At 37.9% G+C, this 20,223-nt stretch overlaps 2 protein-coding genes across 3 annotated transcripts; both read right to left on the bottom strand.

Moving 5' to 3' along the window:
• Window positions 1-2,661: 2,661 nt before the first annotated feature.
• On the bottom strand, window positions 2,662-5,654 carry kera (keratocan). The gene is made up of 3 exons (XM_028043312.1): window positions 5,170-5,654; window positions 3,392-4,259; window positions 2,662-3,277 (listed from the first exon to the last, which is right to left on the bottom strand). Exons 2-3 carry the CDS (start codon window positions 4,251-4,253, stop codon window positions 3,108-3,110), a joined length of 1,032 nt encoding a protein of 343 aa, XP_027899113.1. The 5' UTR covers window positions 4,254-4,259; window positions 5,170-5,654; the 3' UTR covers window positions 2,662-3,107.
• Window positions 5,655-10,947: 5,293 nt separating this feature from the next.
• lum (lumican) lies at window positions 10,948-15,778 on the bottom strand. 2 transcript variants are annotated; one of them, XM_028044036.1, is made up of 3 exons: window positions 15,641-15,778; window positions 12,955-13,861; window positions 10,948-11,817 (listed from the first exon to the last, which is right to left on the bottom strand). In XM_028044036.1, exons 2-3 carry the CDS (start codon window positions 13,826-13,828, stop codon window positions 11,663-11,665), a joined length of 1,029 nt encoding a protein of 342 aa, XP_027899837.1. In that variant the 5' UTR covers window positions 13,829-13,861; window positions 15,641-15,778; the 3' UTR covers window positions 10,948-11,662. The 2 variants fall into 2 exon arrangements, with proteins under 2 accessions (XP_027899837.1, XP_027899838.1); XM_028044037.1 differs by having other exon boundaries at window positions 12,955-13,833.
• Window positions 15,779-20,223: the final 4,445 nt, after the last annotated feature.

Below are 20,223 nucleotides of genomic sequence, written 5' to 3'. Positions count from 1 at the left end.
AATTTCTTTAAGCTCATATTTGAAAATATAATAAATTTTTCATTATTAACTTCTTTCTATAGTTGCACCAAAATCCATTTCTGGTTGGCTTCTTGGTACCTTGTGGCGACACTTTACTCAAAGCTGTGCTGCACTGAAACAGACACAACAAGAGAACCCAGTGAGAAACCATGCACAGCTCAAAGCCAGGACTGATCACTCTGTAGTGATTCAGTGGAAGTAATTGTTTTTGTCCGCATAATACTCAATGGTAAATTGATCTGCAAACAGTTCTCACATGTGTGTTTAAGGTCGCAAGGTGGGGCCCAGTTGCCTTTCATCAAGAAGATTCTCTGTTTAAATCCCAGCTTGGGCCTTTCTGCATGAATTTTCAATGTTCATCCTGACCAAACATCCATGTTAAACTGTTGTGCCTCATTTTTTTCTGGGTATCTGTGTTCCACCGTGATGGACTGGAGATTTCCCAGGATCTATTGCCTCTGGATCATTGACTGATGGAGTCAGACGCCATCACATGTAACAGTATGCAACGAAAAACCAATCCACTCCCAATAAGAGAAGTGAACAACAGATCTAGTTGGACAAAAGACTGACACCTTGTATCATATGTGGTGTTTTTTGATATGAAATGCCCTGAAGCCTCCAAAATTTGGCCCTCTCTTGTTTCAGTCCTCATTCCTCAACGTAATACTCCATTTTTCTCCAGTTGGGGGAAAAAAGGAGAAATAAGCCCTTCTTCTATTAAATGATAATTCAGTGGTGAAGTAAAAATAATTTCAATTTTTGATAGTTTTCAAAGATTACAAGATTGGTTTGCATTACTCACATTGATGTAAGTGAAGTAGGTTTTTTTTTAATGCTGTCACGATTTTCTTTAGTCGTTTTTTTAAAGTATAAAGAGAACACACACACATATTTCCCCAGAGTTTTGTCTCAACATGCTACCTGTTCCACTCATCTCACAGTAACTCTAGACCTTCTGATGAGTGAGAGACAAAAGGACAGAGGGGGAAAGCTGAAGTCTGTCTGCACCTGCTATATGAGCTAAGATTTCTATCCAGAAGCTTTCCCCCCCCATTTGACGTTTCTAAATGAGGAAGAGGATCAAATTAAATCTTCAAAGTACCATCTCTTGAGAGGGCGATGGTTAAATTGCATGACAGAGTAACTTGTATGCCACATAAAATGCTCTAAGTTGATCTCCTTTGTTAAAGTGTTCATGATGGCTCTGTTTAATTTTAGTTGCCCAGCAGTAAAAGTATACTGCTAGCCTGACTCAAATGGCTTATGATGCCTAATCCTGGCAAAATCTCTTGAGATTTTCAGGTTAAAAGCAAAACAGCTAAGGGTTTTTGAAGTTTTCCACTGCAAACAGTTATTGTACAGTTTGAGGTTCAAGCAGTGGAAGAACTAAATTATTATGGTGTGTAAAACAACTTGTCTTTGGTTGCCACAGTAAAACATTCAGTTTAGTAATATTTCTGGCTAGAAAAACTCTAGCTGTATCTGTGTTAAGCTGCTGACCACAAGCAGTTTATATTTGCAGATAGCCTGACTAGTTAGCCAGCTAGTGTGGTTGTATTGGGTAGTAAACTCTTAAAAGCTACTACTGACTTTATTTGGTGTTCATTCTACATTTATATATATTTACTTCACCTAAAACACCCATAGTCCTGATGTGACACAATCAGTGACAGCCTTTAATGAATTCCCCTGCTGCTGCTGCTGTCAGTGCTTCAAGTGTTATGCTAACACTGGCATGCTACTGCTATTGCTCAAAATCTATTTCATTATTGTGTATGGACTTTGTATACAAAATTATGCAATGATTTTTTTGTAGTACTGGTGAAACTGACAGACAATTGGACAGAACAATAACATAGATAAGTATATAAAGGTACGCTAGTCATATTATGTGATATACTGCAATGAAACCTATGACACACCACAAATGGCAAATTATGGTAGACATTTGATCTTCATGGAAGATTTTTACTTCATGCTACAGTAAAAAATAAAAAATAAAAAATGAAAAAATTACACAATTACATGATCACATGTTCATTCTAAGTTTTATTGAAGATAATTTAAGATGAAATCCCTCACACAATGTATTCAGAAAAAATGACCAGAATGTTAAAAATAAGTTGGCAAATATTCACATTTTCGTGTACAAAACAAGAAGTAGTGTTGGCCATGAGTAGTCACAGGATTCAAATTCTTTCCCAGTATTAAATAAAAATAAATTACCAACAGTACATATATTTCTGGGGCTGCACAGTGGCGCAGTTGGTAGCACTGTTGCCTTGCAGCAAGAAGGTCCTGGGTTCGATTCCCGGCCGGGGTCTTTCTGCATGGAGTTTGCATGTTCTCCCTGTGCATGCGTGGGTTCTCTCCGGGTACTCCGGCTTCCTCCCACAGTCCAAAAACATGACTGTTAGGTTAATTGGTCTATCTAAATTCTCCCTAGGGGTGTGTGTTGTGTGTGAATGGTTGTTTGTCCTGTATGTCTCTGTGTTGCCCTGCGACAGACTGGCGACCTGTCCAGGGTGTACCCCGCCTCCCGCCTGGAACGTAGCTGGAGATGGGCACCAGCAACCCTCCTGACCCCATTAGGGACATGGGTGAACAGAAAATGGATGGATGGATGGATGGACATATATTTCTGCATACTTGACAGATTGTCTTTTAAAAACAAATAAAAACACAAAATCTACAAATATAAAGTGTCAAAAAAAACCCCCAAAATAAAAATAAAAACAGAGAATATGGATATTTTGCAACTTTTTGAAATTCAGTCCCAAATCTCACCATATCCCATTCTGTATTTATTTACACACAAGTTCAGGGGTCTACAGACGGGTATCTTCACTGACATAAGGCACAGCTAGTGGTCAGCAAATATTATATCAAAAACATCTATTGATCAGTATGCTTTTTTCAGATTCTATTCCTTTTTTCACTTGAAAGACTTTCCAAGATGAAACAATGGAAAGCTTAATGTCAGTGGATGACTTCTCAAGTTTCATTGACTGGAACAACATCCACGTCATTTCAACAGTTGTGCAGAATGTCATTTAGTTTACAGCACATTATTGGTTTTCTGTTTAGATAACAATAGACCTAAGGAGACGAAAACACATGACAACATCCCTGGGAATCGGTGGACTGATCTCATTGCCATCCAGTCGGAGGTAGCGAAGTCTTGGCACGCTGTCGTTCGTCGAGTCATCCAGAGAATCAACAGAAACGGGACACACACTAGAGCCATTCACACCTGGAAAAGAGCAAGTAGAAGTGCAACAAGACATTTAGATTCATGTTCTACAAGGGTTAGGGTTAGGGTTACAAGACTCCCCAAAACACTTTTTTTCCCCCAGCTAACACTTACTTGCAATCTTGTTGTGGTCAAGGTAGAGGTGTTCAAGGCCTGAGGGAATTACTGGAACCTCTGTCAGCTGATTGTGAGACAACTGCAAGTCCAGCATGCTGGAGATATTAAAAATATCTTTTGGAACACCAGCACTGCCGAGCTTGTTGTGGTTGAGCCTCAGAAATGTAATTTTGGGCAAACTTTTGAAGTAGTCAGCAGGAATCTTTTCAATGTTGTTACCATCGAGGAAAAGCTGGATGGTGGTAGGCGGCAGTCCAAGGGGCATGCTACTCAGCTGGTTCTTGGCTAAATTGATCTGGACCAGGCTGGTGAGGCCCTTTAGGCTCACTTCAGTGACAGCATCGTCCATCAGCTTGTTCCCCTGGAGATCCAGCAAGTGTAACTTGTCCAGGCCAACAAACACACCGGCGGGAATCTTGGAGATGCGATTGCGAGAGAGGCGTAGATGCTCCAGGCTGACTGGCAGTGGTGAAGGAACAGTAGACAGGAGGTTATCATCCATGTACAAGTGGGCCAGATGTTTCATCCCACCTAGGACACCTTCGCCTACTTTGTCACTTGTGATTTTGTTGCGGTTTAGGTTTATCCAGCGCAGCTGTGTTGCATTCTGCAGTGCATCTAATGGCATCGTTTCAATCAGATTGTTCTGCAGATAGAGATACCACGTGTAAAGGGGGATCGTAGGGATGCTCTTCAGCCCTTTGTTGTCACAGTAGACCGCTCGAGGGAAGTTTTGGGGGCAGTTGCACTCCTTAGGGCAGGCTTGTAATTGGGCAAGGAGTTCCTCGTAAGGCATGTCCTGGCTGATGGCTTGTGTTACCAGGCACAAAACAACCAAAATCTTCTGGAGACCAGCCATGTCGACCTATGTTTGAAAGAGAAAATATAACACATTTACTGTAGTCAATTAAAGTCAAATAGGAAACCAAAATTTCATCAGTTTAGTTGCTTTTGAGTAATCAAATCATCTGTAGGGACTTTGCTGATGAGAGGAATTTACCAGCATCAGATGCAGCAACAGCTAAATGTTAAAGACAGCGATCTGTTTCTTAAAGTGTCATCATTCTGTTATTAATTTATCTTTTAAAAGCAGAGGTTAAAAGACTGGATCAACATTAATTGCTTTAGACGAGTCAAATATTTGTCCTCTCAGTAGAGAGATGCTGCTTGTTCAGCTGTAACTGGAAAAAACCTTACTACAAAGCTCACTGAACAAATTTTTTAGCTGATGTATTGAGACATACAACAAAAGAAATGTGCAATTTGTAGTAATTAGAGTTCAGTGACTGACTGTAAACATGCTAATAAAGAAGCATTAAAAGCAAACATTTTGGTCAACAAGGTCTAGTGGAGGTCTTGTTGGCTTATGTCAGTCCTCCCCTTTAAACTTTCGCTTGATTTGTCTCAGCTGCCATCTGTTGCTTGTTTAAATTCTTGATGCGCTCCATGTTTGTCTGGAACTCATTTTGCATAGGGCATACTTTTCCCTGGATGAGCTCACTTCAAAGACAAAGCTGAATCACCCCTTTTTCAGAATTGTGCCTGTGGTCAGAAAGACCAAAGCTTTTGACTTTAGTTTGTACACAAGGTGTGGCAGTATGGTGGAAATGTCATTCCACCGAGCATCAATGGGCCTGGCAGACAAAACATCAACGACAAATGGAATACAAATCTGTTTCTATCACAGAATCGTGAGTTTCATTCTAATAAACATCTCCACCTATAATCACAGGGAAGCATGACTAATCTCTCTTCTTTTCAGAAGCTCATCTTACCTTTAGTTCTCTAAAGTTTCCTTTGCAATCTCCTTCCTCAGTAAGTGATCAAGCGTGGTCCGAAATGACAGGGATGCTCGTCTTAGTTCCCCGTATTTGTACCAGAGCCTGTTTCATTCAACATGTGCCAACCTGTCACTCAGAATGACCTTAAAGCCCTTCTTAGCCAATCAGATGACCCAAACAAAGGGGGCCATAATCTCCTAGAGTTGTACGGGTTGTTAAGTATTTTTAGTGCTCAGTGACATGGCCCACTTTGCTTAGACGTACTTGTTAATGTCCACATGGACAGCCCTTCATCCTCCTGCAGGAATGACCGATGGTAAATAAATCCAGTGCCCCTTATCAACTCTCAAGCTACATTTGTGTGTAATTTATTGAGAGGGCAATCAGGGTCAATTACTCTGCAAGTTACAAAGTTTATCTGCTTACAGACAACAGCGAACGTAGTGTGTAAACACAAAGTCAGTATAAAGGGTAGAGACATCTGTATCCCAACATGGAAATTGTCTAAACAGAGTTTAAAAGTTATCCTACAAGACAGCCTGTCTGTACATGTAAATAAAGTACATGTAACTGATATTATTACAACAGCTATAAATAAATTTCATGACAAATGAAACCCTATTTAATTTGTCATGAATTCCTGTGTGGTAATTTTCCACACTGCTGATTTCACCTGCTTCTCTCCATTTCTTGTTGCAATGGCTGCCTATAACAATTTTTTTCCCAGATAAACATGATCTAGTGACTGTCTTTCCTAGTCAGTCATTAATGAATATCTCGCTTTTATTCAATTTTTTTTGTTGGTGTAAGTACTCCTTAAACCAATGATTTTGTGTTTAGCTATGTCTTTTTCCTCAGTGGAGTCACTGGCTGGAGCTGTTGTTTCCATTAACCGTTATACTTTTCTATAGAAAGTACTCCTGGTCTAGTGATACTGTAACCTGAGTTAATGTTGAAGCTACTGCTGAAATCACCAATCTGTAATTTGGTTTTCATCCCAAATAAAGTACAACTGGCTCATTGATGCTGTGTTTACCTCTGTCCCTTTTCCTGAATGGAGTAATTGAAGACAGAGTTGTTGCCAAAAACTGCATATTCTTTATTTTTCCTTCTCCAATGAAGTGTTCCTGATCCAGTGTTTCTTTCACGAATTAAGCAATAGGCTGAACTATTACTGCACCTAACTCCTGGAGTAGTCACGGTTCAATACTTGAAAATGTTTCCTATCCTTTTGACTCTCGATTGGTTTCAGCAAACAGCTTCTCATACTGAGCCTGGTTCTGCTGGAGGTTTCTTCCTGTTAAAATGAACTGGCTCCTGTCTGCTGCAAAGTTAGCCAGTTGGGATGCCTATGTTGCGTAACATTTACCAGTTGGCATACATGATTTAAATTGAACTGGAATGCACATGTAACTGGATCTAAATTGACCTGAAAAGAACCAAATTTGTTAAAATGTGTCGGATTGATTTGACTAAATTCTACATAATTGATATAATTTTGAACAGTTTATCTTGTGAAGTGAATTCAATTTGATATTTGATATTAATTTTATGAGGATTTCAGGTTTTTTAGGGTTGGGATGTGTTATCTTGACCAGACGAGCTAATATAACATTAAGCATGGAAATGAAAAAAGTTTAAGTTTAACGAATTAGCTGCTGGCGCAAGAGGTAATGATTTTACGGGACTGACGTCATACGTAAGTTTACGAGATTTTGCTTCAGGCATAAGATGCAAATTCTTTTTCAGAGCTGAGTTAACATCAGGCTTAATGGCCTTTTAACATTCAGGTGTGAAACTGTGCTAATTTCTGATGATGACGGCAAAGGATCAAATAGGAGATAATCCCTGCCAACCTGTGAGGATAGGAGCAACACTTATCCTTGATCAGCAGTGCAAGCCCATTAGAGTTCCTCCAGTTCGCCCTGTGGTGTATTTGTGTGCATTGGTAATTGATCTATGCAAATTTGGAAGATTGCATAATGGGTTAATAATCTAAAACTGGATTTTCTGGAAAAAAAACAAAAATGTTATACTTTAAACAACTCTACAGGGTTTCAGTAGAGCGGCTTCATCAATTCACACATGAATTAAAGTAAAGAGTTTTTTTTGTCACAATTGTTAGCAAATTAGGAGGAATATGAGAAGAATCTTACTAAGAAGATTTTTGATATATTAACAACAGCTCTTCTAATTAATCTATCTACTTCATAAAGCCTCACCGCTAAGGTTAGCTTGATGCAACTCCTCCGTCCTGCTGGCTGTGTGATGACATTTAGAGTTTGCTGCTGGTAAATTTCACACTTAAAGTTGCCATGTTAATGGATTTTGCACTCCAGACTTAACCATGTTTACTTTTATCATGACATTTTTAACTTTACTAGCTACAGAGACATCAGACCTGCTTTGCAGGCAGTTGAGCGGCAGCACATGGTCCATGTGTGCCTTGAATGCTGATAACGTGTTTTCACGTTCGCAGAGATGCATTGAGGGTAAATCAGATTTCTCATCAAATTAAGTTCTGCAGGGTTTAAGCTCAGCAGGATGTGAGGAATGTGCAAAAACCACCAAGAACTGATGCCACCGAGACCATGTCTGAGAAAAAAGTAAAACACATTTTTAAAAATAACCTTGTGTGCAAGATTTGCTGCTGAACAGTGAGTCACAGCTTTACTGTGTCTGTAAAATGAAACGCATATTTACTGAAAACAAATACTTGCAACATTGTGCCTGGGAAAACTAAAGAGAAACACATGCTGAGGATTCTCATAGTACTAATTTCCTGCCAGGATCTTTTTCAGTTATTATAATTACACAACAGCCTTCATGTGCACATTATGAGTTTGCAGAACTGCATCCAGTTTTTCTGTGTTTTAAAACTGTAGGAGTTTGTTAGCAGAGATCGTTATATCTAGAGTTGAGAGAAGTTAACCCAGTTTATGGGTAATTATTGTATAGGGGTGGATTTCATTGGCCCATATTGTTTAGAAAAATTCACAATAATAGGTTTGAAAAGTGGAGCAAAGTTGAATCTTACTGTTTTTCCAATATGTAAAAAAAAACAAACACCTAAGATTTAGATTTCTAAACTAGTCAAGAGATTTTATATCTTGCCTTTCAGTTTTGGCATGAAGGTCAGACGACGAAAGCTAAAACAAAAATTCACATTAGTCCCACCATTATACAAATTTAACAACAACAATTAACAAAATTTACCACAAAATAAGAAAACTAACATTATTACCTCCTTTCCAGGTGAAATGAGGGATCTGTTTGCAGACAGGTGAGGTTTGGCTAACGCGCCTCTCCAGAGACTCGATGATGATTGTCCTCTCTCACAGCAGATAGTGATTGGACCTCAGTTGCTGTTAGATCTTCATGCAACACATTGCACACCGGTTGAACCGAGTGGCTAGAGCAAGTCTTGTCGGTGGGAGGACGACTGCGAGCTGGGATGTCCCTTCAGAAATTGTCACTTAACATTTTCTGCCAGCCCAGCAGTTTTTTTCCCACCTCTTTCAACTTTTTATTCTAAAATCTTCAGCAGTCAGTTAGCTTCAGAGCCATAAAGTGCTGGAACCCCTCCCAACTAAACCATTTTTTTTTTAAAGGAGGATTTGCTTTTGACTCATAACTGGGGAATGGGTAAAAGACCAGTTTTTGGCTCAGTTTTAGCGAACAGGCCTTGGGGTGTAATATTAAGCTGACAGGTGAGGTTGTAGAGGAGTTACCCGCCCCTCTTTTGCTACAACCCAAGGCTAATTGTTGTCCCACTACCACCAAATCCTCAAGTAGAAAGGATTTTTGTCAAATACAATGTTCAGACAGGATTCTTCCCTTGCAGAAACTTTAAATGACTGTTTAATTGTTCTTAATGGAAGCTAAAACTTTGAGGTTTTGGTAAATTTTGCATCAGCTTAGAACAAAATGTCTTGTTAAAAGAGATTTTTGTTAGTTTGATGAATGCTTTTTTTTTCTTTCGAAAGCATGAAGACAGTGTGCAAAACATAGACAAACCATTTCAACTGTTTTCCACATTCAAGTATACCCAGTAAAATTCAAATGAAAACAATAGATTTGAGTGAATAATCTAAAAGAATGCAATGATCTAGTAATTTTACCTTTTTGACAATAATCAAAAAGATTAAATTACTGAAACTTGGATAAAAGATGATGATAGAAGAACCAAATTTGCTAGTATTTACCTAGAAATAGGACTGTAAGGAAGGTAAATAAAATCTCCAGAGCTCATCTGTAGCAGAGAAATTCTCCATAACCGTCGTTTATTTTAAGACTTTTACACATCTTAAAGGGACGTGTTGTAAAACAGCCTGTTTACATTCCCTAGACTTAGTTACCTTTCTTCTTTTAAAGTGAAAATCTTTTACTTTTTTAATGAGAAACTAAGCAAATGTGAATATTTAAAATGTAAAAAAACATATTCACGTAAAAAACAAAAGAAGTAAATGTCTAAGAAAACATTACATGATGACAGAAGAAAAAAGTGAAAGGAAATCTGAAAAGGGAGATGGAGAACAGATGAGGAGGATGATGGATGGATGCAGAAAATGAGTGCAAACGGGGAGAACAGCTGGAGATGGTCTGGACTGGAGGATAAACTTTGGGGGCTGCCGAACGGCAAAAGCTGATTGTACGTTCGCTCGCTGTCTGAAGTGAGAAGATTTGAGGCTTACCGCTTCATGAAGGACTTTATTGTCTAGACACAGACAGCAGGAGCTTTGCGCCTGGATTTTAAATGAGGGCAACAGCAGAGGGAGAAGGAGGAAATTGCCCTAGATTTAGAATCGGTGCAAATGACTGTATGAAAACATGTGAAATATAGAAGCAGTTGTTAAAGCAAACATGTAACATGATGTAAGATGGTTATGGGAGTGTGGAGAAAGCAGATTTTTTTATTTTTTTTTACTCTTCTGAGTGGTGTTAGGGTTACAACAGAAATAGTTAATACAGATTCATTTCAGGAGAAAGTGGTGAAGTGCTTCAGTTTCATTTTAACTGAGTTGGGATAAGATCTACCTATGCTGCGCCTAAGGATAGTTTTTTGTTGTTCAACCATTTACAGTGTTGGGGTTAGTGTTGTTAAAATGTATTTAATATAAAGGGGAGCCTTTACCTCAAACCAACCAATTAGGGACCATATCCTAAGTAAAAAATAACGATGAAATCAAATTTCACTCTATATGAAGAGATTCAAATCAGACTTTTCCTAGTTTGACGTTAGATCTGACTAAAATTTATCTGTTTTATGTCAGAATCTACAAAATTATTTGTATTTACTAAATGTCATTATAATGAGAGACATTTATTTTTAAAGATTTCTTCTCACTTTCTTTAAAGTCTGAAGTCTATTTACACTGATATTGCGATCTGTTTGAACAGTTTGGTGAAGCCATGATGCCTTTGCTGTAAGCCTCTGAATGGCTAATTTACGTTTGTGGGTGAATTAAGTCAACACCTCAAACGTACTGTCTTCTTTTGTGACTTCATGGATATCAAGAAGATAATTTTGCACCCTTAGAATTATTTCAAAGATAGGATTTGATTTTTTTGGTTCAAGACAGGCTCCATAACTTTGGGAGTTAGGATCAGGCACAATACAAAAGCCCCCTGAAAATTTCCTAATTTTACCACGTAAATATAATACTAACATAACTACATTTATTGTGGTTAAAAACTGCAAAAGCTGTAAAAGTACACTAATCAGTGTGGTGCATAATAACTTGCTTTGAATGCAAAAAAGGACTCCAGATATGAGTTATTGAACATTTATTTCCTATTACAAGAATATAAAGGCTGAAACTTTAAGCACAATAACAATGCATATTACTTATTGCTTGCTTCAAAAAGTTATCTTCTTGTACAGAAGGCATTTTGTTGATCAAAACAAAACTATTGTGGGTCTTTAAGCTGTTAATAAGAAAAAAAAGTCAAATTTAAAGCAGGCAGTTGTGAGTTCACAACTCTGGTATTTTCCTTTTTGTCCACTTTGATACATTCAAGATGCTAAAATATGGCTGCTATGAATCAGCTCAACTATTTCACATTTGCTTACATTACACTCTGAAAAATGAGGATGTCTATCTGGATTGTGCTACATATCATTAACATACAAACATGGAACATACAAGACAGATTACAAAATTACTTTATAACTAAATTATGATATTCAAGAAAGTAAGACATTCCAATGTGTTTTATATTTGGCATATTTATATACAAAGCTGGAATGTTTAATTTGTCTCCTGCTTTACTGTGTTTCCAATGAAATCACACATTTTTTGCTTCGAATGTATATTTTGAAAGAAAAGTAAAAGTGTGACAGCAGACCAATGGAGATGAGAGCAATATTTCATATTTGCTAAATGCTTGCAATAAGTGCACAGACGTATGAGGGATCTTGATCCATGAAGGCTTTGGGTTGACGTCATGGCAGCAGATGGTGGACTCTTGGACCGGTCGGGGGTCCTCATTCAAACATGATGTCCGAAGCTTGACGCAGGCAGTTTGCGGACTCGGGGGGCATGTCGGTGTGCGTGACGTTGTTGGCGTCCAGACGCAGATGTTTGAGACGTGAATAGTTCAGCGGTCCTGTGAACTTGCAGAAACTCGCCAGATCGAACTCTGTGGGTAACCGAAAACAGGTGATGAACGTTGGAATCCTCCCAAATATTACATTTGAATCTTGCCTTCCACTAAGTCCTTTAAATAATGTTATGATTCTTATCATTGTCAACCTACTGTAAGCTCTGTGATGTGATTTGAATGATTTTATTGAAATATTAGGTATGAAAGATAGACTGACTGTATCTGTATATTTGAATATTTCCTTTAAATATTCAACCATCTTAAGATTATCAGATAAATTATAATTCCCCATGTAAAAGAAACCCCTACACGTTCTTGTTTTGTTGAGATTTCCTTTTTGACTTTGGGTTAATTCACCCCTTTGTCGATTTGGACTACTATTTGGTACATAAGTAGATAAATTTTGTTCCAACATACCTACATTTCTTACCTGTAATCAACATATTTGTATCCATGATCTTAATCACAATATATGTGTTTATTTCTCTTGGGAGGTAAATATTTTGATGAATTCTTGTCTCCCATACAGAATAACCACTTTATGAATGTTTTATATTGCTTCCTATTTCTGTCGATTATGATTTTGATCATTACTCGGGACAGTTTACTCCTGGAAATATGAAAGATTATGACTCATGATCAAACCAAAATAACTCTGAGTGACGTCATGCTGATCCCACATTTCCATTTTCTTGCAGGTAATTGCAATGATGTGTTCTGATTGATGGATAGTTGGAACAAAATATTGTTTTCATATGTGAAAAAGTTGGTTATGAAACAACTGATATTGCAGAAGTATGATATGGCAAAAGATCAAAATGACCAACACCGATCCGTTCTGTCAAGTCAAGTAAGTGTAACTTTGTTTCCTGTCTGTTTCCTGATCCAACATATCCACTTTACTCAAATGCTAACATGACTATCCTAATAACCAACAGACACAAAACCCTTTTATCTTGTGGGGAGACCTCAAAAGGTGTTTTTATTTTACTCTTTGCAGGAAAATAATATTCCTATGTCCAAATGACTAAATAATCCATTGTAAGATGGCAGCTCACATTCAGACAGGCTCTGCTAGAGATTAGACTAATCGACTAACATCTAAAATGAAGTTCATGAAGATGTTTCATCATTCTGCGCCAAAATGGCTTCATATGCAGAGCATAAACTTACTGCTAATCTCATTGGCCTGAAGGTAGAGCTGCTCCAGCTGCTCGTTGATCTCAGGGATCGACTGAAGTTTGTTGAACGACAGATCCAGCTCCAACAGCGAAGTCACATTGAACACCCCAGCAGGAATCCCAGCGTCCTGCAGCTTATTGTGGGAGACCCTCAGGTACCGCAGGGTGGGCAGCTTCTTCAGATACCCTGCTCCGATTTTATCAATCTCATTATAATCAGCATAGAGAATTTCCATCGAACTCGGGACTCCGGCTGGCAGCTTCTTCAACTTGTTGTGGCTCAAGTCTAACGACAGCAGCTTCTTCGGGCCTTTGAATGCGTCTGCGATGCCTTCAGAGGTTAGCTCATTGTGCTGAAGGCTGACGGAGGTCAAATTCTCCTTGTCATTCAAGAGTCCAGACGGAAACTTGGACAACTTGTTGTTCGTCATCTTCAGCTCTTCGAGGGACTTTGAGGGAGGAATGACTGCCTCTGTGATCTCGTTGAAGCTGAAGAATAGCTTCTCCAGGGCCGTCAGTTTGTCAATTGTGCCTTTCTCTATCTTGGCGTTGGTGATCTGATTGTTGTCGAGCACCAGCCAGCGCAGGGTGTCAGTGACATTATCAAAAACTCCTGCCTTGATCTCTTCAATCAAGTTGTTCTGGAGGTACAGGTACTTGATCCCAGTGGGAACCACAGGGACAAACTTTAGCTTGCGGCTATCGCAATACATTGCACTTGGGAAATTGATTGGGCAATCACATTCTTTGTTGCAGTTTGGCCCTGACGGCCCAAGCATCGAAAAAGGCTGGTAGTCGTAGTCGTAATACTGGCACCGGGCGATGTTGGCCAGTAATACCAAGAGGGTGACATGGAGAGGAAACATGGCTTCTGTGGACAGGAAAAGAAAAAAGAGAAGCTGGCAAAAATAAAAAACACAATAAGGTTACATTAGTTAAAAACAAGAAAGGTGAAAGATAAATAACATTCACTGAAACCTCTCTTCTACAGATGAATATGAATTAACAAATATTTTCAGGAAAAATCGGCATTCAGTTTGGTGTATGATACTAATAATCATTACCCAGTTACATATTCCAAGCATTTGTCAATTAATTAAAAATAAAGTTGAAACGGTTTTATGACATGGGCAGTGGCCTACTCAAAGTAGTTGCTCAACAGACAGTCACTTACACCCTCCACAGGGAGGTTAAGTCGCAGAAGATTATTGTTAAAGATGAAGAAGAAGGGTTTTAGTAGAAAGTTGAGTGCAGCAGAATAAAAGATTGGAAGGATTGCTCAAGAGATTATGCAAGCCTGCAGACAGAGTCTGTGTTTCAAGAGCCACTACACACAGACTGGTTTAAGATGAGGAACTGTTGCAACTGTCAAGAGGAAGAAGAGACACACCAGACCCAACAATGGAGATGAGATGAAAGCAGCTATTAAAACTTCAGCAGAGTCACAGGCTGATCGCCTCCATGCCATACTGCAGTAATTGCTGGTGCACTAATTCATGCAAAAAGAGCACTGGCCAAGGATTGATGCATATGCTGTACATTATATAGTATTAGTTTCCAGGATAATTTTTTGGTAAAAAAAAACCTGTTTTTTTTTTACATGATCGCCTTCCTAAAGTAATGATCTCGGTCATTTATTTCAAAAGTGATTTTTTTAATTTAATTTATTTTTTACATTTTTTTTTCTTTGTCTAAATCACCTTTTGGCAAACAAAACAAAACAAAACAAAAAATCATAGACCATCATTTTAGGAAGGTTTTACAATCTTATTAGCATTATGTGATATTCTAATGTAAAAACAAAACTTTATTTTGGGTTTTCATGAGCTTTTAGCTAATTAAAACTAACAAAGTAACATATTTCATCCATATTTCACCATAATTCAATTTTTGAGACACTTTTTCCATGTTCTAATTTGAGAAACATCTGCAGAAGGAAGGTAAGCAAGCAAAATATGCTTTCTTTTAAAATAAAAAAAGTGAATTTGTTTTTTAGAACTCATGTATTCATAATGAAAGTTAAAAACAGTGGGAAAATAAAGACGTAAACACTTTGTAGCTGATGAAAAAAGTTGTGAAGCCTGCACAACATACACAGTGGCCACACCCACTTCAATGTATTTTGACATATGACTCCGTATAAAGCAGATGAGGGAGTCTTAGTCCTATTTAACACTATTTAAAATAAAGTAATTGCATCTAAAGCCTAAATAAAACCAAACAAATCCAGAATGTTCCAGAAATTAACAAACTGCAAATCAGTAACTTTTCTTTACTGCTCTGAAAACTTTACTGGAGCTCAACGTTAAAGGCAGTCAACAACAAAAATAGTGTTTGATTACATGACAGATGTACAAAATCAGGTTTGCGGATAAGGTATTTCTAGACTGATTATTTCCAGACCCAGTGGAAATGCAGAAAGATTTTGGATCCAAGAATGAGGAATTACTCTTCAAAGTCAAACAAAGGCATTGTGCAAACATAAAAACATGTTAATTTCACACTGAGCTGTCAAAATGCAAAATCACTAAACTTTTAGGAGTCATCTTCCAGGCATGCAGAAATGTTTTCTGCCTACTCTGTTGCAGCCTGTGCCCTGCAGCCCCAGCACTCCCATCCGGAAAACAGGAATAAAATGGAATATTCAAAGAGGAAATCTCAAATCCATGCAAGCTTACCTGTGCTTCTCTTTTTTTTTTTGAGCAGAGGGCCGGGAGGAAAGAACAATGTGGTGTTCAAAAATTGAAAGTCTCTGGAGAAAATCAGAGAGAAAGAAGGAGAGGGGGAGGAGTGACGGGTATTGATGGAGAGACAGAAGGAGAAAGAGGAGGGGAAGATGGGAGGCTCAACGAACGGGAGTCAGGGCGTGATCAGTGGGAATGTAAGGGGGAACCATCATCAAAAAACACTTCGCTCAAACAATTGAGCTTAGGTGTTGCAATAGATATTGAATAGTTTAAAAGAAACTTTCGCCTAGAAGTTTTCGAAAACAGTTTCTGTCTACCTGCGAGTTCGCCCCTTCACAAACTGCCATTAGTTCTGTTTGGAAGCAAAAACCAAGTTTGTGGGGCTGTTTATGGGAAACGTTTCGACATGGAGACGAAGCTTTATGGAAAAATGTGAAAATCATCTTTGGCAGCCCAGACGCTGCTCCTCAACATGAATAAATTAATCCGCAGCCTGCGAGTCAGGCTTCGGAAATTCTGACGAAGAAAGGACATAAAAACGGCAAAAGCAGACTTGCAGAAAACTGGAGGCAAACATTTCTGCTTCCCGTCTCTTTTGTTTTTGACAAGTAAAAATATTCACTATCGGGTTTTTAAGCAAGTCCAATTGATCCCATATGTGTGAGTCTTCTAAATCATGATTCTGACCATTGACCCTTTATTTCTGTTCTAACTTGCTAAGTCTCTGGAAGAGTTTTTGAAAAAGAGGGAGAATTACTTTAAAAAACAATAAGTAATGAAAGTACGGTGGAATAAAACCTTTGTCTGTTTTCGTGGGTGGATTTTCAGCACATCATTACGCTGAGATCCGACACCTGGATCTAATTGGTCTCAGTTCTCTGGTACTCTACTTGCATAACATTCTCCTTTTCTGTGGAAAACTTTCATTCCTCCGATTCTTGCTTGGCAAACCATCACTTTGCAAAAACTAGTCATTTGAACTATTTGAACTTTTCCCCATTAAATCCACATTAAAACCACAAACTTCGGCACATTTATTTGAGGATTTTACGAGAAAGACCAACAGTGGAAGTCAAATGAGATAGGGATGTTTTTTACAAACAAGAATATGAGAAGCAGGGTTTGGATTGCATTCCATTGCCTTGACTCTGATACCCATAAATAAAAATCTGGCGCCACCAAGTGCCTCCAAAAGTTATCTAATTAGTAAATAATGCCACTACATATATATATATATATATATATATATATATATATATATATATATATAAAATCTTGGTATATAAAATAATCTACGTTCTGTGAAGGCCACAAAAGTTTAATATAGAATGTAGCGAAGAAACAGGATCAGAAAAGTGAGGGATTTCAGAGTGGAAGTTGTGAAGAACTTTGATTAAAGGCCAGGCCACAAAGCAAGATCTCAAGTTCTGAACTTTACACAGAGTTCTCTTCAACCGAACATCTAAGACACATTCATGAGAAACTCAGCCAGTTGCATTTGCAACAGTTGTGAATTGACAGAACCCTCATTAGGCTTTGAAACAAACCAGAGAATAAAAAAAACAACTAGGAAAGTAAAGCAGTACACTTTTTTTTGTGGCAGCCATTGTGCTTATTGATTGATATTTAGACGTGAGAGAAGGGAAGACATGCTGTAAATAGACCAGGAGCAGGAGCTGAACCTGGCAGTGCCAAATCTCCACATGGTGTTCCTTTGGCAAACCACAATATGGTTTTTCAATCATTTCTGCAAATAAGATTAATATAATGTTAGTTATATTAACATTATTGTATAATGTTAATATATAACATTATATATTAATGTTATATACTCAGAGAAAGCAGAAAGTTTTCCTGCTTTCTCTGGGTTCGAAATTGTTTTTTTGAATGTTACTTGCTTTACTTACGTCGACTCATTATGGTCTACTTCTTGCACGTCTCATCTGAGAAGTGAATCTGAAACTGAAAAGCTTCTCTGTTTCACGAGAGCTGTAGAAAAAAACGTTACATTTTAAAACAACAATCAGCTCAGCATTTTTGGTGCTGAATTAATAAAATATTCTGTCAAACTGGACAGAAGGAAGGTCTTTTTCCTCAAGTGGAAAACCTTGTAATGAAATGTTTTCATTACAGGAAAATGTTTCCAGCAGCTGACGGTGAAATGTAAAATTTCCTATTTCAGTCTCAAAACTATTGTAACACCTTGAAGACCTTTCCCACAAATCATAACATATTTCTACACTAATTGCTCAACTCCACCTATGAGTGGTTTTAATATAAACATTTTAATTTGTCTTGTCATATCTTAAAATTCAGGACGATTTAAAACAGTAAATTGTGCCAACAATGTTTAGAATAGAATAGAATAGAATAGAATAGAATAGAAGTACTTTATTCATCCCAGCGGGGAAATTACTTTGCAGTTACAGCAGCATAGAGACAAGACACAATAACAACTACCACTGAGTGGTAGTTGTAGATAAAATAAAATATAAAAAAACAATATAAAATATAAAATGCTGTTAATATAAGAAACAACTTAAGAGGAGTCCTTGCAAGGATTCAAAAAATGCAGATATGTATATGTAAATATATGTACAGCAAGTGTGCCACAGTGCAGTTGTGCAAAATCGGACTGATTAGTGCAGAACAATGATTTAGCTTTTATTGTACAGTGAGATGGCATGTGGCAGGAAGGATTTCCTGTATCTGTCCCTACGACAGCGGAGCTGGAGCAGCCTATGTGAGAAGGTGCTCCGCTGTCTGTCCACTATGTGGTGGAGAGGGTGCTGTTTATTGTCCATAATAGACAGAACCTTCTTCAGTGTCCTCCTCTCCACCACAGTTTCCAGGGACTCCAGCCTTAGTCCCAGTACAGAGCCAGCTTTCCTGATGATTTTGTCCAGTCTATTAGAGTCGCTGGCTCTGATGCTGCTTCTGATGCTGCTTCCCTAACAAAGCTGTGTTTCTGATGTGATCCCTTGATATATATACGGTATATATATATATTTGCTTAAATCAGTTGCTGGGATAATGATATTAAGCTCTGTTATGAATATATTGTTTGACACGGGCAAAAAAAATTGATTTATACTTAAGTTTTTCAGTTAGATAAATGCCCAACTAGAGAACAGATGAGTTTCTCTTACATGAAAATCTAATTTCAAAGTTGCTGGTAATCTGGTTCAGATTTATACAAAACTGAATTATACCATGAACTTCAGATAAATCATGCATTCAATGTACGGCGATTCTTTTTACATCTCACATTTAATCAGTCGGTATCAAACTTCTGATTAGATGTAAGGTATGGCTGCAAATATGACAAATAACTACTCCTTCCAGTTTGCTTTGGAAGGGAACTGTTTGTTTCTCGGTCAGGATACAGTTTATGCTTCTGTCACTTCATCTCAGCGCAGCCACAAATATTTATTGCCTTGAGGTTGCTGTGTTTCTACCTCTGTTGCTGGTAGCGTTTAGTGTGAACACACTCATAAGTCATTCCAGATTTTTTGTGGTTGTTTTTCTCGGGCACAACACTGTCATTTCAATGTCACACTGTTTCTGTTTGAGTGTCTAGATGTTTGACTCTTGCTCTCTAATTCTCCGTTGGAGCAGATTGCAGACATTTGCTTTCAGGAGTGTTTTCTTACTACTCAGGTTCCTACTTGATTACTAACCCCACTGAACATTTGTAGAGACGTTTTGGGTGTTTTGTTCAGGCTGGTTGAAGAGTGGGACGCCACAGAAGTGTGTAACTGAGGCATTGACCTGCTGTAGATGATTCTTTCATGCACTTATGAGGACCCTATTTCTTAAATGAATAATGAATTAAATTGTCTGTATACTTTGTTTCTTCAGACAATTCAAAGTAAGAGTCACATGCAGAACTAACTTTTTATTAATTGCAAGGATTTGGTACGCAAAAGCATTCATGTCACAATTTTAACGCAGTTTGAATAAAAAACAACATCAATCCATCACCTACGACAATTTATCACCCTCGGTCAGATTGCCTGTCTGTCATGGAGCAACTTAAAGACTCACAGCACAAAAAACATAATTGCAAAGCTCGTTGCTAATGGCAATTTAGAGAAACCAATTACTGCAACATTTTTTTTAATCTACAAATGCATCAAAAAAACATTGTTATAACAAAGAATAATTGGCCAAAGACACATTTCTTTCCCTTATCACATATGTGTTTGTGTTCTTTGATTGCAGATAGCAGCCATGCAGACGATCAAAGAATATCTAGTAGGGATTTAAACCAGAGACCACTCTGTGGAAAAAGTTGCATGTGTAAAAAAAGAAAAGGGAAAAGAAAAGACCAGTCAGGTTTGCTGCCAAATAAATATTGTTCTCTTGCTTTCTGTATTTTTGACTAATCAGTTCACCAATCAGATTAGATCTGAGAAAGGGAAGACATAAAGGAAAAACTTTTTTTCTTAAAGCAGCAGAAGTAATAAGCCTCAAATTAACCTATAAAATGAAGCTGCCAAAAAAGTGTTTCTGTTGCCTAACAACAGGCCTTTGTTAGGCTTTTAATGGCAGTCTTAGATACCATAAAATAG

This window comes from Xiphophorus couchianus, chromosome 17 (genome assembly GCF_001444195.1).
Source record: "Xiphophorus couchianus chromosome 17, X_couchianus-1.0, whole genome shotgun sequence".
In the NCBI taxonomy this organism is placed as follows: Eukaryota; Metazoa; Chordata; class Actinopteri; order Cyprinodontiformes; family Poeciliidae; genus Xiphophorus; species Xiphophorus couchianus.
This window is presented reverse-complemented; position numbering and strand designations above follow the sequence as displayed.